The sequence below is a fragment of the Alexandromys fortis genome, unplaced genomic scaffold (assembly GCF_014885135.2).
Source record: "Alexandromys fortis isolate MF-2015 unplaced genomic scaffold, M_Fortis_MF-2015_v1.1 scaffold_137, whole genome shotgun sequence".
In the NCBI taxonomy this organism is placed as follows: Eukaryota; Metazoa; Chordata; class Mammalia; order Rodentia; family Cricetidae; genus Alexandromys; species Alexandromys fortis.
Window position 1 is genome coordinate 1,585,224 of NW_026068009.1, and position 26,467 is coordinate 1,611,690.

The following is a 26,467-nucleotide window of genomic DNA, read 5'->3' on the forward strand; positions in this document are numbered from 1 at the left end:
AGTCCAGCTGGCCTTGGTGAGCTCACAATAGATCCGCCCCACTGTCTCCGTGGGTGGGTGCACCCCTCGTGGTCCTGACTTCTTTGCTCATATTTTCCCTCCTTCTGCTCCTCCTTGGGACATTGGGAGCTCAGTCCAGTGCTCCAGTGTGGGTCTCTGTCTCTATCTCCATCCATCTATGGAGTCTCTATTTTAATAAATCTAATTTCATAAGAGGGTAGAAAACATTGTAGAGAGGGCATGACCAGATCAAAGCATTCTTGTCAATGAATGGTAAGAGTACTGAAGAATAATTGGAGATATATTGAATGGATTTTATTGAACTGATAGTCTCTAGTGTTTTTCAAGGAACTTATGAATCATATGTGTTGAAATAGAAGCAGCAGGGCTGCGTCCCCAGCACCCCGGCCGCCTGCTAGCTCATGCCCAAAATAACAACACACAAACTGTATTCATTTAAACACTGCTTGGCCCATGAACTATAGCCCTTACAGGCTAATTCTCGCACCTGGACTAGCCCATTTCTAATGATGTGTGTAAGCACCCCAAGGTGCGCTTACCAGGAAGATTCTAGCCTCCGTCCGTCCTGGGTCGGAGCTGCCTGGGAGAGTGGAGCCTGGCGTCTCTGCTCCACTCTGGAAGCAGAGCAGAGTCTGACCTCATTTCCTCCTCCCAGAATCCTATTCTGTCTACTCTTCCCACCTATGTTCTAACCAATAAAATGGGGCAAGCCAGTTTCTTTATTAGCCAATGACCTTCCTCCATCACATATGAGTGGAAAGTAAAGTCAAATGGAAAGCAGTGCATAAAGAAGCTTGTAGTAGGATGGACAAAAGTAGCTTTCACTGTGTATGCTCTAACGGACAAGGCTATTTAATAGAAGATTATCTATTTGGGGATTGACTTTAGTGAATAAAAGTTACCCAAGTAGAAGAAATATGGTGATAACTAAATTTTTGAAAGTCAGTTTTTGATATCTCTGGAGCCTTAGTCAAAAATGCAAATAAGAACTAGAGGGATAGCTAATTTGTGGTGGGTGTCTCTCTAACATGCAGACCCATCTTTGGTTGTCCACCTCTTTGATCTTTGGGCCACCCTTCTCCCAGCACTTTCCATAGTCAGAACACACTGTAGGTCAATGGTTATTTGATTAGATTGGTGTTCCAAGCTATTCGCTAGAAGTCTTGCCTTGTCACAGGAAATGGCCAGTTCAGGCAATATATCAGCTATTGTTAAGAGTCTGAACTAGGAGATACTTAGTCTTACTAAAACTTGATATGACATGTTTTGTTGATATCCATAGGAGGCCTGCACTTTTCTGAACAGAAATGGAAGGAGAGTGTTTGGAGAGGGAACAGAAGACATGCGGGGGACTGGGAGGATTGGAGAGCGGGCAAACTGCAGTCAGGCTGTGAAATAAATTATGAATAAAATGCCACAGACTCTTTTGCAAAACTTTCATAAAATCCTCACATTGAATTAAAACAAAACAAAAAGACAAAATACTCACGAGGGCTCGTGTTTAATCCTCACAGCTACTTAAATAGTCAACTATGCTATGATGTCATGCTTGTATTCAAAATGCTGGGCAAGCAGAGACAGGAGAATTTCTGAGGCTCACTAGCCAGAAAGCCTAGTTTAATAGGTGAGTATCAGGTCCTAGTGAGTGTTGCTCTCACTACAGTTGAGAGACAGCCCTTGAAAATTGTCCTCTGAAAATGTGTATACACACACACACACACAAGACAGGACATATGCACATACATACACACAAATAAAATATGCCCAGCTTGCCTCAGTTGATGCACTTTGATGTCCACTTTCCCAGGAACTATTTCTAGTAAAGTATGTCCTATTCCCCACACTTGGGGCATGTAAATCCACTAAAACAACATCAAAATATATATGCATAGGCTGTTTGTCTTTAGAGAAATTAATAAGTTAGGGATAATAATTAATTACTATGACAAATATCTATGCCTCCTAGTCACATGCTAGTGATATCTACATTTATAATGGATACATAATAAATGAATAAACTTATATTGTGATAAATTTTCCCATGATAATTGCTACTTAAATATCTACTTAAAATCTTCTTGGAAAGAAGATTCTGAAAAATAAACTTTAACATCATGGACAGTAGTGGTTGGAAGCTAAGTTTTAAAAAGAGGGTTTTTTTTTTTTTGTATTTTCAAGTTACTTTCCTTTTTTTAGTCAGTTGAAAGATTGACTACTAATGTGTCTATCAGTACTAACAAAATCTTCAAAGTATTTTTTCTGCCATAGATCCATTATTAACTGTTATTATTTAACATATTTATTTATTTACTATTTCACTATCATTATTTAACTTATTATTTAGCTCTTTTGATCTACATAAATAATTTAACTTAAATATTACTTTCTTAACCTAAACACAGAAGACTAATGTATTCTACATAGTACCTCAAAGACATATAAATTCATAAGTAACTTGTGGTTTCTCTTTCTCTTAAAAAAAATCAGTGCTGTGATTTTAATAAAGAAAAGCAAAAGTTGTATTGGCCTGCACAATTGATCTAACTCTCTCTTTAGTCACGATACCCCGTGCCTGGCTTGCTTCAGTTAGTAAGATGTCATCCAATTCTGTTTATTTTTGTGAAAATTACAGGATCTATTTTTTTTCATGGTTTCATAATATTCTACTGTAATTATAAATATTTTTTTATCCACTCTCCTGTTGATGGCTACCTAGGTAAGTCCAGATGTAACTTATTGTGAATAAAGTCACAAAAACCATGGACTACAGGAATCACTTTAAATGCTGATTTTATTCCTTTGGAATACATACAAGAAAATAAGACAGCTAAATTAACTCCAACTTCCGAAGAATCTCTATGCTGTTCTTTTTTGGTACTCTGTACTGGTTTATATTACCAATATTAGGCTAAGAGATTCCCATTCTTCACAACTTTGTTTTATCAATTCCCCATTCCTAGTAGCCTTTCTAACACACATGGCATGATATCTCATGACTTTTGATTTGCATTTTCCTGAGGGCTAATGTCAGAATAATGCGATGTATTTCTTAGTCATCTCTATTACTTCTTTTGAGAAATGTCTATCATTAAGTGAAATACTCCAGACATAGGAAGACAAATATCACAGATTTTCTCTAGCATGTAGAGCCAAAAAAATAATCTTTACACAAGTCTTGAATATTGAGTGTTAAAGGAAGAGTATTGGAGGAAGCTAAAGTAAGGGGCTTTGGGTGATATACATTAAAGTAGTCTTTAATAGAATGAAAATGTCTAGTGAATGTATTACAATTGCACAAATATAATTATATAAATTATTTTGAAGTGAATGAAAAATAATAAAAGGTGCAAAATGATGAGAGTTGAAAATTTTGATTACCTTGATTTGAATGCATACAGAATGCATGTTTTGAGATAACATATTACACATCATTAATATGTAAAGTTATTATATTAACTAAACATAAAATTATAATTGAAACCCTTAAACCTTAATATCTATAAATATCATAACTTGGCCTAAAGTTAATTCATGAATTAACTGTGAATCTACTTTTCCATATTTCAAGTAGTTTTATATCTTTTCTTTAGATTTGGTGTGTGTGTGTGTGTTATTTTTATTCATCTATGTAAACAAAATAAGTTGACAGATTTTTATACTGATACTGTTTTACATAGAAGTCTACTCTCCGACCACAGGCATAAATATCACAAATCATGTACTGATAAACCAAGTAAATGAAAAAGAATGCATTAAGTTCAATAAAATTATGTCAAGCAAATAATTCCCAAGTGTTTGATTAAATTTTCATTTTAATAATTATTTACTTTTGTGGTTATAATTTGATTTCCCCCTCCTTTTCTTCCCTCTATACCCCCATATACTCTACCTTGCTGTCTTTCAAATTTATGGCCTAATTTTTCATAATTGTTGTTTATGAATATGTATACATGCATATAGGTAATTCAGTTTGTTAAATATTATATATGTGTATGTTTTCAGGACATTTTTGACATTGGAAATCAGGTTTTGTGCTCTTCCCTTGGGACACACAGTTCTGCCCCTTCCAACACTCCTTAGTTCCTCTAGTTCTTTGTATACGTTTCAAGCCTCCATGTCCTTCTCCTGTTTATGTTGATGAGACTTTATAGGTATATCAATCAATATTACTAGGAGACATTGCAAACTCCTGATGTTCTGACTCCTGAAATATTTTTGTCCCCACTTCAGCAATGCTTTTGGAACCTTAGGTGCATGAGCTCTTTGTAACCATCTGTGTGTGTATTTATGTATATATACATACATATTGTGTATATATATATATAAACATTTTATAGTATATTTACATTTTCCTCTATTGAGAGCTATAACTTTAAAACATCTTAGTCATCAAAAAATGTATGAGCTAATCTTAGATTACTTTGAGATTTCATGTAAATGTTTGGAAATGTTATTATTAGTAGTGAGAATTTCATACCACAGATTCAAATTTAAACCAGTTTTTGATAAAAATATATTCATTCTTTATTATTGTTAATATTCTCATCATGTATAAAAAGATGTTTGTAAAATCATGTTTAATATATAGTTGATAAAATTTCTATTTTGTAGTATATGAAAGCATGAAGGGCATAGGTTCAAATACTACTGCCACCTGGCATTGCTGAGAGAATAAATAACTCACGTAATAAATTAAACTGTGTATCACAGTGGGCACACAAACACACATACCAGAAATAAAATAAAATAAAACAATAAAATTTAAATCCCTTGTTTGCTTTTAGGATAAAATTCTGACAAATGCTGTACAATAATGCTCATGTACATTGTAAATATTTGTCACTCATATTGGTTTAACAAACAGTGATTGTCCTGTAGCCAGGAAGTGTTGGTGGGGCAACCATACTAAGAGAATTCTGGGAAGAGGAAAGGCAGAGAGTTAGTCACAAGCCAGTTGCAGAGGAAACAAGATGAGAATGCCTTGCTGAGAAAAGGTACCAAGCCACAAGGCTAAATAAACATAGGCAAGAATTATGGGTTAATTTAAGTTGTAAGAGCTAGGTAATTATAAGCCTGAGCAAACAGGCCTAACAGTTTATAATTAATATCTGTGCTTTTTGGTACTGAATAGCTGTATGTCTAGTCAAAACAGAAACTTCTGTCTACAGGCAGTTCTGTTTATTTTCTCACAAACACCTGCTATTGATATGATATCTTTATTTCCATTTTTGTTTATGTGTGATGTATACATATGTATATGCATGTTTGTGTGGTATGAAGGCTTGTGTGTATACATGAATGATCGTGTACCTGTATGTGAAGGCCCAAAATTACTGTTAAGAATCAACGTAGCTCAGGCTTCCACATTGTTGTTAGGTGCTGAGCCTCTGCGTCATGTCTAGAAAGTCTTGATGTTGTCAGTCTCCTCAGCTAGCTCACTCTGAGGATCTGTCCTCTGACTCCTGCGATTACAGGAAGGTTGGCATAGCCACCTCTCTAGCTGCGTTTACATTTATATGAGTTCCAGGCACCCTCACTCCAACTTTCTGGTTGTGTGTAAATACTTTAACCACTAAGCAATCTCACTAGCTCAATCTTAATGGCATTTTTGCCACTTAGATAATCCAATGGATAAAAGTAAGAAGACTTTGCTTGATTATCAACTTGATTATAATAACTCAGATAATCCTAGCTATACATTTTAAAACAATTCAAATATTTTTTTAATTGAGACTTTGTTTCTTTTTTTTGTTTTGTTTTTTTTTTGTTGTTCAATTATTTATTTATTTATTTATTAAAGACATTTTACATTTTATATGTACATTAAATGTTAGTTGTTTCATGTATCTTTTGTTACTGGAACAATCTACGTTCACTAAATATTTTCACTTTTTTTTTGTATTGTCTTTTCTCCATTTATTAGAATTGATTATTAATCTGTATTTCAGTTTTTCACACTGATAATGATTGATCCATTGTGTTGAAATTTTCTTATGGCTTCAGCTCATGGATAAAAGCAAAATGTAAAGGCAAGATTTGTACTTATAGCCATATATTAAAGCTGATAGCAGAGAAACAACTTTGGCTGGATAGTAGTGGTATATGCTTTTAATCCCAGCACTTACAAAGCAAAGGCAATTAGATTTTTGTGAGTTTGAGGCCAATCTGGTCTACAGAATAAGTTCTAGGATAGTTATCAAAGCTATATGGAGAAACCCTGTCTCAAATAAAGCAAACTAACAAACAAAAAAACAAAATAACAACAACAAAAGGAAGTGTTTTGATTTCCATATTCAGCAGGAATAGTATCTTCAGACAGTGAGTGTTTTAAACTGCTCATGCACGAGTAAGAAACATTCTTCTTCTTTTCATTATGTCCTTTCCAATTATGCTATTTGAATTCAAAGACTCAAGCACACTAGGTAATGGCTCTACAAAAAAACTAAAACAGCTACATGTCAACAATGACTACTGAAAGAGAATACACATTGTTTTGAAGTTTCAGCACACAATATTTGACTAAATCCTATGTATTGCTGTGATTATGAGAAAGGGTGGTCTTTATTATTTCTATGAGAAGGGTCCAGTAGGAATTTCTCTGCCATTTAGTGTTACAATGTTTCTAAATAAATATATTATTCTGGTTGTATGAATTCATGGGGTCGTGAATAGACATTATCCATGAACATAGGACTTTTCAAAAACATATTTTCCCTTTTAGAACATGAATATAAAACAAGCCACAAAAGAACAATTTATAGTTGGGTGTTCCCAGGGCATTCTCTTTGCTTCTTAAAAATTCACTGCATTTCTCTTATCTAGTAGAGAAATCAAGTGTCATGCCAATGAATTTATCTACTTTTCTGACCTAACTTTGTCACCACAAACGAATGTTTACTATGGTATCCTGTAACCCATTCCACAAAATATGTCCACCTGAAGATCAAAGCAGGCAGTAACAGTCCCAAAGCAGCAACGATGAAACAGAAGCACAAAGTAGTGCATCAGAGAAGTGCTCTAACCATGTCAAATGCAGGATGGTAGGAGACAGTGTCCAGACTTTCTTCAGTACATTCATTGAGTTCTGCATGTATAATGCTAAGATGCAGAGATGTTATCTACCAAGCCCAGAGCTAAGGACAGAACTATATAACTTTCCTTCAAACCTATAATGTTAATAGCCCAGAAAAAGTCACTCAATCATAGTGAATAACATAATTAAATATTGCCTACAGTAAGGCCAAGATGATAAACAGCTATTTCCTTCTTAATACAATTTGTTTGTAACTCTTATGAAATACATTTTAAGACCGTCAGTTACTTTGTGTGCCATGTGGTTAACCAAGAGAGTAAATGCTTCCTGCCATGAAAATAAATATCCCCTGACTGGCAATACTTCAGTAATTTACCTAGCCTAAGGTCATTGTAAAGCAGTTTAAATGCACCATTAATCCACAATCATCTAAAACTCTAAAATACTTAAATAAATTACAAAGGAGCAAGATGAGCCTGAAGAAAGAAAAAAAACTGTCAAGATATGCCACATTTAAACGATGCAAAAAAAAAAAAACGGTCTTTAAGACTCATGAATAAATTATTATAAAACTCAGAGGTGTGTTGAAGAACCTGCGGGATATGGTGGATCCATTTCCACAGGCTCCAGAAAGATGAGAAACACGATTGTTGAATTCTACCTTTCTGCTTGTGCATTTTATTCACTTGCTTTTAACCCTGTGGACCCAAAAGTTTCCTGTTCATTTTTAAATATTATTTTCTTACTCTAGTCATTTATGATGCTTAAATGTGATCATTTAAATTCCAAGCTACTTATAAGTCATTAACACCTATGCATATGATTGTGTGGACACTCGTGAATAGAATAGGTGCCTACAAGCAAGGCTTCCAAGATCAAAATTTAGAAGAAACATGCAGAAATAAAAAAATCTGGGCAGAAAGCTGAGTATATGGATTTATGAAATATAACCTTATAGCTTTAGTCATAAAAACTTATTTATCATTAAATAGATGCCCCAAATAATTTATAGAATCCTTCCTTCCAGATACATTTTTGACTCATTAGTAAGGTAAATTAAAAAGAAATCAAAGATTATGGAGTAATAGAAGAAAATTTGCACAGGCTTTAAAATGTACTTATATAAGATATAAATTCAATTAAGGATACTTTTAAAGAACGAGAAATGTGAGGTCCAGAGAGATGGTCCTTACCTTCCTCATTCGCTGTTATAATGTTGCTGCTGCTGGTGTTGTGCCTTTGTTAAATATATCTTGTCACATCCTCGTATCTACTTCTCCCTACCCACTGTTTGAAGTTATACAGAAAAAATTATTCTTATTTTTCTAATTTCATATAATCATGGTTCACCAATTTTATGGTGTTTGGGATTAGAAAGTTCATTACTACTCATTGATAAAACTGAAGATCTGCTGTTCAGACCTAATGAACAAAGATATGTGTTTGTTCTGCAAGTACTTCATTATAAGTATAGATTGGTCTAGCAAACCAACTTTGATACTCAGACCTTGAAATATACACAACTAATGTTAAAATAACTTGAAGCCAGACCTGTATTAATTAGAAGAGGAGAGTGAGTAGTCTTCCAGATAAACAGCTCCAATCGCTAGATCCTAAGCCTCTGTACACACCCTCCATTCTCAGCCCCAGCAGTCAGTCAGCAGGAAAATGTCCTATAGACAGGTTGCTTGACCCCTGCAGCCACCCACTGGACACTAAAATCTACAAGATTCACTCTGCTGCCCAAACCCACCAAACCCATCAACAACCCCTGGTTCAACTATCCCTTGCAAGATCAGCAGCCCTTAGAGGGACAAGCACCACCTGCACCAACTGGTAGAAGAGCAGCCTCCCAGCATACAACCCTCTCCAGCAACATCAGCAGACCTATAGGCACAAGTATCACTCACATAAACTGGGATAACAGACATAGGGAAAGCCTACAATAGTTGGAAGAACAGACTCTATAGGCACAGGCACAATCTACACCAGCTGGAGGGCTCAGGTAAAGCCCTCAACAATCAGAAGAACTGGACAATATACAGGATCTAGGTACCCAAAGCCCTAAAAACCTCAGCTGAGATAATCCTACTTTACCTGACCTGACAACTAACCAATACTAGATCCCTTGGCCATTCACACCAAAAGACAATAAAGGAATAAAATACCATCCAACAAACACATCACAAGAATCAACACCAGTATCTATAATTATCAAAAAACCTAGATGAGGAAATATCTATGTAAGAATAGATTCAGCCAGAGCAATATGAAACCATCATAACCTTGTGACTCTGCAACAAGACCTAACAAAATCCCAAAGCAGATGTAGCAGAAGAAAATAACTTCATGAAGATGATAGAAGCATTGAAAGAGGAAATGAAAGATTCCCTTAAAGAAAAGATGGAAAAGACAAGCAAAAAAAAAAGAGAAAAAATTCATAAATCCATTAAAGAAAGCTAAAAAAAATCAAACAGGTAAAGGAACCCAATCTAAGACTTAAAAAATGAAGTAGAGGCAAAAAGAAAACACAAACTTAGGAAAATCTAGAAATGTAAAAATCTGGGTAAACAACGAGGAACTACTCACCAACAGAATAAAAGAAATGGAAAAGCGGATCTCCAGCTTTGAAGATACAATAGTGGAAATAGATTCATCCAGGAAGCATTCAGGAAAATGTTAAATCCAAGAAATTTGTAACACAGAACACCCAGGAAATCTGGGACACCATGAAAAGACTAAATCCAAGAATAATATGGATAGAAGAAGAATTCCAGCTCCAAGACACAAGAAATATATTCAACAAAATCATAGAAGAAAACTTTCCCAACCTAAAGAATGGCATGGCTATGAAGCTACAAGAAGATTACAGAACATCAAATGGGTTGGAACAAAATTATATTTTCATGCCAAATAATAATAAATATTAAACTTACAGAATGAAGACTATTAAGAGCTGCAAAGAAAAAAGGCTATATAACATATAAAGTCAGACCTATGAGAATAACACCATGTTCTCAATGGAGACCTGAAAATCAGAAGGTCCTGGACACTAAGAGACCATGGAAGACAACCTAGACTACTATATCCAGCAAAGCTTTCAATCACCATAGATGGAGAAAACAAGATATTCCAGGACAAAAACAGATTTAAACAGTATGTATCCACAAACTCAGCCTCACAGAAAGTACTAGAAGGAATACTCCAACTGAAGGAATTAAGTTGCACCCATGAAAACACAGGCACTAGTTAATTTCATACCAACAAATCTCAAAGAAGGGAAACACACATACTACTACTAACAATAATAAAACAAAAAAAATTAAAAAGAACTAACAATTACTGGTCATTAATATCCCTTAAAATCAGTGGACTAAACTCACCTACAAAAGGAAACAGGCTAAAGGAATAGATACAGAAATTGTAGCATTCCTTTTCCTGCATATCAATATAAAGGTAGAAATAAAAAAATAAAGAAGCAGTTGTTGACTTCTGGTCTCCAGGTAAATATACACACATGTGTATATGCACTAGCATATACATGTGATGTCCACACACAATGGGATGGCCAATTTATATTATACCTCACATTATTATTTTTTTCTGAAAAAAAAATGCAAGTTACCCTTAACATTAGAGCCTAGATTTCACATACTGTTTTTCTGGACCTACCTATTCTTAGTGCTTCTTTACATACTGTAAGCCTGTCTATATATGGAACTGGCCTTAGGGGAGGACCATCTAAATCAGTTTTGGACCATCGAATGCCTCTTTGTATTAAATAAAGTGAGCATTTAGTTGCAGCTTAAGGAAAAGCAAAGTAATTCCCTCTGTAACTGGTGGGCTGAATGAGGATGAGGGCTTCAGACACTTTGCTTTGAAGATGGGAGGGCTCAGAGGCTTATCATACGCTTCTGTTTGTCTAGGAATGCACACGCATTAGCTGCTAATGTTCAGCAGCAGCAGCAGCCACAGCAGGAACAGCTACTTATCTTTCATCCTTTAACCCCATAATGCGTTTTTCATGGGTTTATAGACTTATGTCTAAAAACAAATAAAAAAATATTCTTATTTACAATTGATAATCTAACGTTTATTTTTTTAAATAATTACTCAACAAAAAACCTGAAGTGACATTTCACTGTATTAAAAAAAAAAAAAAAAAGATTTTATTCACTGATGGGTGTAGTCGACCGTAAGCTAGAATTAACCAGACAAGCTCAGTACAACAGATCTAGTTTAATAATTTGAAACCGGGGAAAACTCACACAACCAGAGTCCAGTGAATACCATGTACAGGGGAGAGGCAAAACAAGGGGAGGGCACCTGGATTCCCAGGTCCTTCTTCCCTGGCCCCAGGCGGCCACACCCTAGCCAAATGTGATTGGCTGAGCTTCCCCATCAATTCACTGCTCTTAGTATTACATTTTCCTGTCGTTCAAGGCTGGCTTTAGAGGCATATATATATGCCGGGTGATGGCACACAGCTTTAATCCCAGCACTTGGGAGACAGAGACAGGCGGATCTCTATGAGTTCCAGGCCAGCCTGGTGCACAGAGCAAGTTCCAGGACTGCTAGGGCTGTTATCCAGAAAAACTTTGTCTCTAAACAAACAAACTAAAACAAAAGCAAAACAAAGAAAGGAAAAACTATACGCATGGAATATAGATCTAACTATAGTTTTTTAATGTCTTTCTGGACACGAAATGCTGCTTAAAATCTAGGTGACACTTGCTGTAATGTTAGCAATTAAAAAGTTAATATTGAAGATCAATCAGTCTGAAGTCAGCTGGATAACATAAGGAGGCCAAGCCTCTACTCAAACATAAAGCAAACAACCCTACCATAGTAAACAATAAAAGTAAACATCAAAAAAAGATATGAAATAGGTTGACTTATGAGATAAATGTGCCTAAATAAATAAGAATATATTAATCAATTCAAAATTTCTGCTATAAAAACAATAAAACAGAAAAAATGATAAACCAAATTTTCCATTTTAGAAATCATATATATATATATATACACTTTGAGTCAAATATTTAGAGTATACTTTTAATTTTTTTCAATAGAATATACAGATTTTATTTGTAAAGTCAAAGTGAATTGGCTCAGATTTTCATCAAGAGAGGGAAATTTTAGCTATAAAGAAGATGGAAAAGCTGTCATTTACAGAGAAATAGATGTAATTGGAAGACATTATGTTAGGTAAACAAGCCAGGCACAGACAGATAGGTACCATATTTCGTCTCTCATATGTGGAAGCTAAAAGAAGCAGAGCTGAAAATATCCAACTGATTACAAAAGAGTAAGGGTAAGGAAGGTGGGAAAAGGCTGTATGGATTTTCGGAGCATTCAGGATGCACTTATAGCACACTACAACTCATTAACACATATAACTCATAGGTGTTAATAAGACATTTCTAAGTGAGTGTAGTTTCTATTAGAAAGTAAATTAACATCTGTATACATGAATACAAATTCATTAGTCAATCACTCAGAGTCAGTCAACCATCATTCCGATTCAATATATTATTTTTAAAACACTTCAAGGGAGAATGGGTCTCAAAACATAGAAATAGGAAATAACGGTATACAGAGCAACAACAGACATAAAAGAATAAAGTATTACAATTAAGACAGATACATCTGTAGTAATTGAGTAAGAGAAGTGACTTATAATGTTTGCACATAGTGACTTACATAGTTCGGCCATTTCATNGATATGGAGTCATGTCATGGAACATTTTTTTTCTAACTATAAGAATACTTACAAATAATATCTTTGCTATTTTACCAATAATATAAAGAAAAGACCTGACATAAACAAATTTCTTCCCCTTCACACAGCTTTAAAAGTGGAACACAGATGATAAACATCAGACTTTTGAATACATCATTGAGGTGAACCGCCGTTGAGTGGAACTGAAGGTTCAAAGTTAGGTCTCTGAGAGTTAGAAATGTCAAAATAAAAAGCTCAGAATTTCCAAGTTGGCCCAGATACTCCTTAAACCGGAGACATAATTAATGTGCTTGGAGTAATTCCACATTATGAATTTCTCTTTATGTGGAGCCACCACATCAAACACAATACTATTTAATTACTGGAACAGTAAGATACATCCCCTGGAGACCCTGCCTTTAATATGCCTCTCCCGAATAAAGCTTGGCGTATCTGTTCCAGTGCCTGTAATTTCTTCCTAATCCCTTTCATAAGTTTTACCCTTGAATTTCTTCCTTTCCCCAGCCTCCACGTTTATGCTATATCACCATTAATTACAATGAACCCAGAGAAGCCAGGGGAGACTTTTTCAAAAAAGAAAGGAGCTACTCCAAGGAGGACTTACATACACTGGAGACTCAAACTAATAATGTACTTAATGTCTGACAGTAGTCAAATTCAAATAAATCCCTTGAAATATATCAGTCTAACTTACAAAATAATACCTTTTGTAAATGATGTAGGCTTCTTAGTGTTCCCATGTAGGTGGTTTTAATGAACTCAACTACATGCTCTTTTTGTAACGAGTAAAGTTTAATAGTAAATAAGCCTTTTCTAAATTACATTATTTCTATTAAAATGTATACTATTGACTATGCATCCTATTATATAACTGATGTCATAATTAGAAAAAGTGTTCATTCATTCAGTGATTATATTGTAGCGACATGTGAGTAACTTATTTAAATGTGATTATAAACTTTGAATGATGTTATTGAAATCATTAATGTCTTCTACAGCACACCCAAAAGTGTATATGGTGGAGCAAATCATACTGTGAGTTTCAATTTTAATATGAATCGTTATCTTGTCCTAAAAGAATAAAATTAAACTGGATAGGGTTGACAGAAAATGAAAATCATGGAACATTAATCCATGAGGAGGCAGTGACAGTAGTTTGTATTATATTGTTATTTGTTTGGTAGTACCCACATGTATTTAAACACATTTTGAGTTATACCTTGGTTATAAATGTATACAACTTAATTTTCAATCTATGAAAAAAAAAACAACTGCACCTCTGACTCTTAATTCCTTTAGAAAATACTTGTCAAGTGCCTATTCTGTGGATAGATAATGCTAAGACAAACCAAACTGTGGAAATGGAGATCATTTCTAATATATTACTTTCCTGAGGCTGCTGTAACAAAGAATAAATTCCTTGTAGTCTCAAATAGAAATACATTCTGGATGCCAAAATTCTGAAATATAACTTTTGTAGGGCTGTCCTCTGACTAAAAGTACCATAATATTCTCCATATGTTTTCTTGGTTTGGCAGTTATTGGCATTCACTGTGTCTCTTGGCTTGTGACTATATTATTCCAATCCCTGCCTTAATTTTTAGATTTTCTTCTCTATATGTATTTGATGGAAGAATAGATAACTTCAATTTCTGTCTCTTTTTTTCATGTTGCATCTCCTTCTGTCTGTGTCTTCATTCAGTGCAGCAAATCTACTCATGTGACTTTCATTAAAAGCTTTATGATTGAAATGAAAAATAAAGTCCAGAGTGTCTCTGTGCTACAAGTATTTACTCACAACTGCAGATGCCATTTCCCCAATAAACTGCCAAAAAGATTACAGAGGACATGCACAGATCTTCTATTGAACCCACTTCAAACTGTCATCGGGTTCTAAAAATGTATATATTAATGATAGCTAAATATATAAACATATACTAAATATAAAGGTTTAATGAGTTTATAAGTATAGAGAAAAGTAAAGGATTAACACAAACTTTAAAAAGTGGTGTAACCGAAGCAGGTGAAGTGTAGAAAGGTTATCCAACAATTCAAGATAAAGTAAGTTTGCCATGCAAGGCTGAAGTTGAAATACATGTGAAGAAAATAGTTGAGGATAGTCTCGGGAAATTTCGTGAAATGCAAGGTTGTTGAAGCCAGAGCTGGTAAGCGGCCATACATGACTTCACATCCAGAATTGTCTGGTTATGCTGTCCTGGAGAACTGAACATTATTCTAATGGTTTACCAACTCCATGCCAACAGTCTATTCTTAATAGCTGTTCATAAACAACTCTGGTCTATCTGAGAGTAGACTTGTAGGCAGGTGGCAGGCTTGAGTACCAAGCTGGAGCATCCCGGCTCACAATCAAATGTTTATGTTAGTCCCGACTAGATAGTGACATGAGTGCTAACAAGATGTGAAAGGAGCCAGCCAGAAAAAAGTGAAGCAAAACATACAAAAAAAAAAAAAAAAAAACAGAAGAAATATCTAGTTAGTAATCAATTGAACTTGAAACAAAGATACTGAATGCCCAGTAAATAAATGATAGCCCAGTAAATAAATGATAGTAAATAAATGATAGCGTCCTTTATTCAGACAAGACATGTAAAATGAGCTCAGGGACTGCAAGTGGGTGATGAATTTAATTTGGACATCTAAAGTTTAAATTATCTAGGCTTAGAATTTTGGTTCTTTTGTCCATTCTTTCTTGGAGCAAAATGGCAGTTAGTAGCAATAATTTAGGAGACAACATACACTTATAACCAGAAGTCAGGAGGATCAGTGAGAGAAGCCCAAGAAAAACAGAACAAAAAGTAGGAATTGTCCAGATCTCCTCCACAAAATATTTTTTAAATAAGTAGCAAGAAGTATTTAGAAATTACAGTTATGGAAAAATGTTGACTACTCACTTGGGAGCATGAGTAATTTTCTGCGCTTCCTTATATCTGTCTCTCCTTATCTGCCATCATGTGCTTAGTTTACTTGCAGGTATGTTAATCACTCAAGGCACATCTATCTAGAAATTGGAGATACATCTTAACCCACTTTATTTCACTTAAAGGTTAAATAGAATGGTGTCATTTAGCCTATATTTATAAAATCTCGTGCCCTAAAACCCCCAAAGGATCTCAGTTCTTGTCTTCAACTTGCAGTCTCTTTGGATATCAGGAACAACAGAGCTTCATGGGACAGACCAAGTTGAGATGGGAGTCAGGTCATTCCACTCAAGTGATTAGAGCTCTATTATCTTCTAAAGGACCAGTTTGCAGAAGCAAAATTGAGCAAGGATGAACAGGACCAACACTAAGCTTTTATGTATTTCCTACTTTGCTGTATCCAATTCCTTCTCCCATAAATCAAAAAGACAAACTTAGGGTCACTGTCCCTCTTTCCAGTGTACATTGACTGAATATCTTCTCTTTGCTTTCTGTCATCCCTCTTCTCTTTAATCAGTCAACTGGGACATAAGACCAAGGTTAATCTGTTGTTTTTCTTTGTGCTAGGCTTTTGTTCAAAGCCTTAGGTGATAGTACTGTTTAAAGTACATGTATATATACTTGTACTCAGTGGGTGGCCACTGAGGAGAGCAGTCTTTACAATTAGAAAAGAAGTTTATACAGTGAAGAAGACTACTGAAGTATTAATAAAGGATGACTCTGATGTGTTCCTTTTCTACTCCATCCTTTGTTTCAGTGTTTCCTGGCTCCATTCCTGTCAGTGGAGTGCCACCATCTCTTTTCCTCAGATGAAGACTGCTATCAACAGAAGGTGGTGTTTAATAACATTCCATCAAGTGGCATGACTAATGAAAAGAGCTGGTAGAATTAGCTGCCAAATGATTTGGAGGAAAGTTGGTGAATGATGCTAATATAGAGTTTAGATTCAGACTGAAGAGAACAGAAGTAGAAATCCTGTAATTGGATCTATCATTTGATTGGTTAAAAGAGACAAAGCAGGAACCATAGCAACAGTGCTTTGTTCCTATGGAATATGTTTCCTTCTCTTTTCTTTTATTCTGTTGCATCTGACCACCCATCATTAAAGGGAGAACACTTATCTTTAAATATTAATATGGATGATATATCACTGATAACAAGATTATAATAGTATTTTATTTTTCTAAGAACAACTGTGACCCACACTCTGGATATCTGGGTAGAGGATCCATGTTTATCCTAAATCAAGGGACACTTTTCCATATTAGCAGAAAACTGGGAGAATAGCCAAGCAGAGGTTACTCTTTCTCTGTCTGTATTATCCTATGTCTTTTCCAGTATAAAAATCTAATAATCTCCCGAAGAATGAAGCAAGGTTACTGACTGAACACAATACCGAAGAAAGCAGCATGGGAAAGTTGAGTGGAGAAAGATTGACAAAAGCAGCTATGGAAAACAGGAGAGAGTTAAGAAAATTTAGAGTTATTTTGGAATGGTGTTGTGGGTTTTCTAGTGGAAGTTTGCATTTTATAAAATGTGTGTGGGCTTTGTTAGTTTTTTATGGTGACAAAACTAAGCAATATTTACTTTTGCGCTGAATAGTTTGGGATATGGATATTACTCCCAGTCTTAGAAACAAAACTACAGAAATAAATATCAGAAGACTAAACTAAAAAACAAAACAAAACAAACAAAACCAAAAAAAAAATTCCCTAGATATGCACCATTCAATCACTGGTATCATATTCAACAGACTCATTTTCAAGACTCAAACAACTCCCATTCTCAAAGCCTTGCAGGAGTTTGTCCAATCATGGAGCCAAACACTGATCAAAGTAATCCCCAGGAAAAATTATTGTTTCAATGAAATTTCAAAAGGGAAAAGAGAAGTCTAAGCACTAAAGAAGGAAGGTATAAGAAAGAGAAAATGCCTCTGCTTCGAGAAATGTTTGAATCAAACTCCCCTACTGTATTTGAGCAATGTTTCTCCATACTTCATGTTAGAACACACTATCTTTTCCTTGGAATACCAACAATCTTCAAAAATGTATTTTCTTTCAAATTGTAAAAGAAAATTTAAAAGTTCCTTCATAATTCATTAAGAAGAGGCAGACTCATTCCATATTTGTTATTCCAACACTATTTTGTTATATTACTAAAACAGAGGAAAGTGCACATTCTACAGAATAGAAGAATGGTTATTTCTCACAAACACCAGTTTTATTCAGTTTTCCCTTTTTCTTTCCAACATTTTTTCCCCTTGGAAGCACTAGAAGAGGGATTTAGATACTTATCCATGGTGATGTAGCCCAACTGTAGTTTCAGAAACCATAATTCTTTTTTTTTTCCTGCCTTTTAGAAACAGATCAATGTTGTTACAGCTCGAGGCCTGGAAAATAATACTATACTTGACCTGGAAGACATTTCCTGACAGTATTCTTTGGCCAGTGAGACTGATGTTGCAATGTAATTGCGAGAAGATTGTTACTTCTATGATGGCAGAGCACACACTCAGGAAATAATACCTAGAGGAAGGACCAGATGAAACAAAACGTGTGTGTGTGTGTGTGTGTGTGTGTGTGTGTGTGTGTGTGTGTAAAGGGCGGTCATCAGTTTAGTATACATTGCTGAATGTATAATCTGGGAAGAGTTTAATTATTTGCTGGAATCTAATTAGTTGAGACATATATATTGCCTAGTTCTGTGAGTCCTAGGTACATGGTGTAAAACCTTTTAAATGAAGTAACATTATTTCTTTATTAACTTTCTAAGAATAAAATGAGGGAAATAAAAATTAAAATCACTTTAAATCACATTTCAAAAGCAACCATATATAAAGTCAAACATGCAAAGAAGAATTCAATATTATGATGAGTGATGAAATGAAGGCTGTAGAAAACACACTTTCCCCTCTTCACCAACCTGTTTTCTGGAAGAATAATGGGCTAGTGTAATATAACAGCAAAAATGTCAAATTGCTTACTGTGTGCAACCCACTTTGCTAAACAAACGCATATATTAACTTAATTTAAGCTTTTAGTCAGCATAACTAAGCATGAATAGTTGCATAGCCATTTTAGAAATATGATGTATGGAAAGATAATCTGACTTTCTGGAGATCACACGACTAGTGAGATAATATAATCAAAGTTGAAAGTGTATGCTTTGACTTTGCTTATGCACTACTGTTGTGTGTATTTTATAGCTATTTTATAAAGTAACTGTAGTATACTGCTTTTTGTTTTTTACCGGATTTCTATCAATGTTGAAACCTTTTCCATGACCAAAAGTTAAAGAGGAAATGGAAACAGAGTTCTTGAAACAATTAACATGGAGGGGACACCAGAGTGTGAAACACAGACTTTATTTTTAAAGTAAATTGGGATACTTTCTTCTCTCTAACTCTCTCCCCTTTAAAATTTTCTGCTAAAAACTTTTATTTTCAAATTATTTCAGAACAATATGCTAAAGAGAATTTCGGTGAGTGTTTTGTGAGAAGTTATAAAATGTCAACAACTTTTAGTTGAGTGTTAGACAAAACAATGAAAAATTCTTATTTTCCAGGTATTTTTTGTTTATTTACTAATGCTCTGTAAATCGATGGCATTGGTCTTCTAGTTCATCTTGACAGGAAGAAAGCACCTGTAAACATTTTCTATACTGACATTAATTAACCTGCAAAATGCAATGATTGCTTATAAATAGTCATACTATGAATAACAATAATCTACACCCTTGTGCCTGCTCCCATGCTCTTGAGATGTTAAGTGTTTAATCCTTACTTCATCATCACAAGAAAAGTATCTTGTAATAGTGTTGGGGTGAGGAAGATCCATGGAATGTCAAATGCCTCAAAGTGCTAAATTAGGCAAGGAGAATTTGAACCCACGTAATTTGATTCTAAAACTTATAGAATGCTCTACTTAAAGAGAACAAAAATTCTATGGAAACTGGTATCTCTTCTACTTCTAAGTTCATTTATACTCTACTACCAGGGAAATATCAAAAAAGAAGCAGAAATAACACCCACCTCATTTAAACTTATGTGACAGGCTTGTCAGTTTGGTCATTTTAATATGATAAAAGTACTCAAAATTATTACCATAATTACCTCTAACTTTCAAGACTTCAAAATCTGAAATACTATTCCGTGAGTACTTGGATTCTTTAAACGAATTAAAATCAACATTAGTGACCCTCACTGAGACGCCAACCCTGCTTACAACAGTTGATCGCTGCCAGCACACTCTATGGAATCCACAATTACATCAATTATATTAAAATTTGAGATTTTTTATTCATGATGTGTACATCCTCTAGCATCTTAACCCTTTTGTGTTTTTTTTCCTCTTTTGCTATGTAGATGCACACATTTCCAGAGACAGACACATTTTCTGTCTTTCTTACAGTGTCCTAGAATTACATCAACAATATTTAAACGGTGCTTCAGGTTTGACTAACAGCCTATTATAGATTCAAATCATTGGAAAGACAAGAAACTTTAGTAATTAAAATGTGGTGGAAAATGTGAGAGTAGGATGTATGAAAAGTTTCATAGTGAGATCATGTGTGTGGCTGTATGCCTGAACATATGCATACTGTTAGGTGAGTATGTGACATGAATACATATTAATTGAGAGAATTGCTAATGCAACCCTCATTCTTCATCTTTAATATTGGAAGTAAAACCTTAATATACTTGTATCCTCTCTCTGCTACCACTTTGTGAATTTATTACAAACAGACACTATTACATTACAAGAGCATGCTGAAGAAAGTGATATGGATCCTTTACAGTTGTCATATCTCTTCATAAACTTTACATAAACATACCTAGAGCATCATCCCCACCACACATGATTTGGTTTTCTCTGCTGCCATTCAGGCTTTACAGTTCCATGTGAGGACAACCTTGGAATCCAGAGCTTTATAGCGTGACAGGTAGAGATTAACTAATATCTGCTCTAAGGCTGGGTTTAATTTTCCCTTTAGTGCTGTCCTCTGATCATCCTATACATGTTAGTTTATACAGGAGTACTACAAGCACACACACACACAACATACAGATTTGATGATTACAATCTCATCCTCTGACGCAGCTTCATGGACCCTGAATATGCTTTTATCACTGTCTTCAACCTCAACAGGACAAGAAAAGAAAATCATTGCATCACAAATGTGCCCATATCTCTTTCCACACGCAGTTTTAGATGCGGGAACTGCCTTTTTCCTACTTTAATTCTTAGCCTTTGCTGTGAAGTGAGTCTAGATGTCCCCTTGACAATCTCCATTGGCATAAAATATTTACGAAGAGACATGGATGAAAATTTCCTAAAGGTTGTCATGGCTACGCCTAACAATTTACTCAGTGTGCTTCTGCATTTGTCTTAAATTACTCAGCCTTTCTCATACTTTCCCTCCATCGTCCAGCTTGACTCAGTTCCTATTATGGTATAATTTATCTGAGAATAATCGATCTAGCATAGCATATGTGACTCAGACATGAGAATAGGAAAAAGAAAAACTACTTCATCTTTTGTTTTTTGATCTTATTTATTTATTTAGTTGTTTGTTATTCATTTACTTACTTATATTTGCATCAGATTGGTAGCAGAGCATAGTATGTAACATGATCTCCCACAGGGGAATGTGATGAACTCGTCATACAGTGATCTCCTGTGTCATGGAAAATAATCAAAATACTTGCTACAAGTGTATGTGTGGTGCCATCCTATAGTGATTTTGGGATGAATTTTCAATAAATTAAACAAAAGAAGCTCCTTACAATCTCTAATTTAGAATGCACATTATAGTTAATGAAGAACAGCTCGGATCACTCCATGTGTGTCATGTTACGAGTGGACTATCCCACTTCAAAGTGAAAACTATTAATCTTCATTTTCTGTCTTTAGTATTTCCAAAATCTAAGATGTTTTATGGGAAAAGTACACACATTTTGCTCAGCTTTAGTAATTAATGCAACAAAAGAATGCAGGAAACAGTTTATATAGGCTGGGTACTAATTGTCCTGTGTTTATATTAAAAAACAAAAACTAACACACACACACACTGTTGAAGAAAATTATATTTCCGGTCAAAAGGAGTATTACTGCTAAAATGAGGAAATCGGTAACGTTAGATGAGCTGGGAAAAGCTGAAGATTCTTTAGTGTCTCTTTCAAACAACGATATTTTGTGGGAGAAGGTGAAGGAAAGCATCACATGTTGCAAAGTCACCTAGGGAACAGGAATTCCACATCCACGGTGGGAGTCTCTTGGGAATTTATGCATCGCATTATATGTCAAACATGATATATGATATAAACACATGTATGATATATTATATAAACATATATGATATAAACATATATGTGACATAGGATACAAATATATATTATATACATATATGATATAAACATATATGATATAAACACATGTGTGACATATGATACAAACATATATATGATATAAACATATGTGTGACATATGATACAAACATATATATGATATAAACATAAATCCTGAAATCATGTAAATATAAAGAAAGCCCATATGACCTCTCGTTTGGGAAATTTTGTTGTGTGATTTGTTTCTTGTTTTCTCCTATGTCAGAAAACTCAGTGCAAGCATAAGTTTTTATAAGTTATCCATTCTGAAAAACTCTTAGAAATCTGTGCTTAGAAATAGATGATCTTACATCTTTTATTTTTTTTTAATTGCAAATTTTCAAAAGCCTCTTTATGTTGTGAAAAGTCTTGCATCATTTTTGTAACTCTTATTTCCAAACTAGTTGTAAAGATGCTTAACTTATTGAATATTTTTTAAAATAAGAATCTCTAGGGGAGTCCTCCCACAAACACTTGAATATATAATAAGGGAAATACATAGAATATTATAAGGGGAGTACTTGATTTTAAGTTATTGCATTATTCTACATATCATCCAATAACGCAGTTAATGATCCAAGTTTGTAGTGGAACATTATTATCCAGAGAATAGTAGCACTCCACATGTTTAAAAAGAAAGAGAAAATTAAGATTTGTCACTCAACAATCACATATCAATCATCATCTAAATATCATAGTTACAATCAATAAACTTATTTATTATACTAAACAGATCTATTATTTAAATAACATAAGGAGATATTTTTCAACAACAACAAAAAGAGAAAATGAGCAATTAAGTCATCTTAAACCAGCATATAGTCATAATAATTAAAAACATGTTAATAAATACATTAATTCCAAAAATGCCAAATATTAATTTTAGATATTTGGTTTCACCCTTGTAATGTTCAATTGCCTGTGTTTTTATTAATATTTTTAATTTATGATAAAAAAAAACAAAAAACAATTTAAAGAATAATTTGCTAATTTTGATATAATTTGTTTCTTCCTCTTTGGTACTAAGAAGAATTATGACAAGCACTGTATTTAAGATAAAACTACTGTAAGCACAAATAATTAGCAATAGTGTAGTAGAATATGTTAAATATTAAGCTTTACAAAGATGATAACAGTTTTCAGTTTTGACCTGTGACTTATATATTATCTCCTTTCAATTGATCTCACATTGCAAAATAAATACAATTTTAATTGGATACTCTGTAGAAAGAGTGTTAGTGGTATAAACTGGCAAAAGGTAGAAAGGAAAAAATTATCTGGACATTTGGTAAAGAATGCAATGATTTCATGATTTATAACTTTCTTATCTTGAGGTATTTCCCTGCTACTCAGTGTAACGATATACTTATTTAAGCCCATATAGAATTTTCAACCCTTGTGAACAGGAAACCCTCATTGTTTTCACACACAACAGCTGTGAAAATATCCTGGCTCCTATCAGCATGTGTTCTGAAAAGCGTCAGTATTCATTGCTCCTGGTGCTGTCATTTGCTATCAGTCTCATCCTTAGCATTTTACAACAGTGAGATAAAAGTTGCGGCACAGGGTTTCTGAGAATGCCTTCCGAAAGTGAATTGCTGAAAGTAAATAACACAGTTTACAGTCGTTGTTGAGAACCTGTGTGCAAACCAACAGCATATAAATCTCTAATACTGAAACATAGACACATTAGCAAACTATTATATCCTGATATCAAAACATGAAGTATGTGTCATCACCAATTGCTTCTGATTCAGCCAAAGTTACCAATGACTTATCTTTTACTTATCCAAAAATTACATAAGGATGTGAATATTCTATAACTTTTTTTTTATCTGTAAGAAAGTAAGAATTGTGAAACTGTTATTTGGATTGATGTGATAATGTACACAGGAATATTTATCATAAGCTTATCAGTATCTTTTTTTTTCCTATAAAATTTTCAAAGCTTTTCCAATGAACTTTGATGCTGACCGATGTCCAGAAGTCATTCAACATTTTTCTCTAAGGTGCAAGAAACTTTCAGAAAGTACAACTACCTGCTTCTCTGCCACGCATACCTTTCAGGTCCATCATTTTGTTCCCGAAACTTAAATATTAGTTTCTTGCCATCAGAACACAAAACAAGTAAACTGCTATGGGGAGCAGATTCATTCACAGCTGAAATGTAACATTTTTTTTTATGCCAGTGGACAAACAGCTTTCTCATTAAGCCTCAAAATCAATAGCCAAAGTAAAAGTTGTTAAGGTCTCATTAATAAGATTAATTAGAGTTTCATGTTAACTATTCCAGCAAATTCTTCAGATTGCATTGCTAATTAATCAATAATAATGTAAAATAAATTTCGTTTACATTTTCCTAATTTGGTAGAAATTTTGAGAGTAAAACATCAACTGCTACTCGTGACATTATTCTGCTTTGAATAAAAGACTGGAAAAAGTAAGTGATCTATTTATCTTGTGGAGTTCCCAGCCTAAGTTTCCATCCCCTCTGGATATATTGACATGACAAAACCCATCATAATTCAATTGAAGCTAGTCTGACTAGAAAGTATTGATCAAGATCAACATGTCAGCATTTTCCCTCAAAGTTCCAATGCACTGAAAATCCAAGGCATATAGTTTTCTTTAAAGTTCAGAAATAGGTAGTGATTTCTCATAGTAAAAAAACATCAGATCACCTCCATATAATTTACAACTATCCACTCACTGTATAAACAGTATATTAAACTTTGCTAACTATAGGAACAAATAATCAATTACCACTAAAACACATTGCTGTTGTCCAGAAGTGGATTATTTAGACTCTTATACGTGTGAAAAGTACATAGCATACAAGGGTGATGGCCCATGAAATTAAGAATATTAATATTCTAGGGCAATACATGGTACTGACTGGAAAAGTATATTGTTTTCATGAAGTACGCTATAAGTCATTGTTCAAATTTTTTATATAAAAATACAAGTTGTATTTACTAAGCAGCAGGATTCCAACAATATTGACTTCTATCAGAATTTTTTGAGGGATACTTGGAATACTTATTCTCTGTGAAAGTTACTTGGACATGATTAAGTCATGTTGCAAACATATGCATTCTAATTGTTATGTGCTAAGTAGAAGAAAAGCAAAATACTACACTGTGTATTGCTTATCACATAAAGAAAATCTTTTGGCAACAAACATGTCAAATGTTGGGAGAAATTGCATATTAATAGCCTCTACTAACTACCACACCTCATCAGCAACAGGGGAGACAAAAGACAGACTTTAAGTTTCCACAGGATAATATTGTTTTTTCTTGCTGAGAAATAGAAAAAGAGTTAAAAATAGAGCAAACATCGAATTGGTTCTTGAAAGCCACCTTAAAAATTGAACGACTTAGTTGGCCAGATGTACTTAATATGGAAATACACACGAGACAGAAGGCAAAATCCAATCGCTATAATTGAATTTATATCAAACCCACTTCTGCTTCCCACAAAAGGCAGCTTCCTTCCAACCACTTCAAGTCAAAAACCAATCTATAGCCAAGTGGGAGAGAATACCTTTTCTTCTTGACCTCGAGTTCTTCTTTCTTATTTTATATTTCATTTATCATCTCAGTAACTGGGACCCAGGACCTTCTCAAAGTCCCCTGAAGTCTGTAAAATCTGTTCTGTGAGGACTTGGGAGAAACTCCCCATAACATTTCCCCCAAATACTCCCAAGGCAGGGTACATACCTAACCCATCCTCCGGCTACCCTTGCCCTGGCTGGTACTTACCTGATGGTCCACAGGTTCTGCAGATTTCACCAGGTGTTTATCCTTGTATAAAGACCAAAGACCAATATTGGGCAGGAAAATTAAAGCCACAGTGAATAACAAAGTCATCTGCAGAAACCTCTTCTGTTTCCTCTTCATTGCAAATGCTCACAGTGGAGAAAAGTTAGAGAAGTCTCTCTGCCTGCTTCTTGTGTGTAATGGGAAAGTCCTTTCTTGTCTCCTGGGAAGCACCAGAACCTGAGGGGAAGCTACAAACTTTTGTTGCCTGCTCAGCACCAATCTGCAGGGTTCAGAGGGAGTTGGCCATCTGCAGAACAAACGCACAGTTACTTTTCTCCAGAAAACTATGACGACGGCATTATCTATTGGCTTAGAAATATATGACTCAACTGAGGAAATCATTAAGTCTATTGACCTCCATTAATATAAAGCAGTGGAGCAAATACGATCGTTTCATAGAGTAATGATAAGTTATGGGGAAGTCAAGAGCATGCTAGAAATATCAGGAAATAGCAGGTGTTTTTCTGTCGCTGTTTGCCCACCATCCCCCGCCCTTAGTGTGGGAGGTCCGGGTGTAGAGTC

The 26,467-nt window shown here is 34.5% G+C and overlaps 1 protein-coding gene across 1 annotated transcript in view; it reads right to left on the reverse strand.

Annotated features, from left to right (window-relative positions):
- The window catches only part of Galntl6 (polypeptide N-acetylgalactosaminyltransferase like 6), a 1,029,419-nt gene extending 1,003,396 nt beyond the window's left edge, over positions 1 to 26,023 (reverse strand). The window contains exon 1 of the mRNA XM_050161819.1: positions 25,886 to 26,023. Coding sequence (XP_050017776.1) covers positions 25,886 to 26,023 — 138 coding nt within the window. The remainder of the gene's footprint in view (positions 1 to 25,885) is intronic.
- Positions 26,024 to 26,467: the final 444 nt, after the last annotated feature.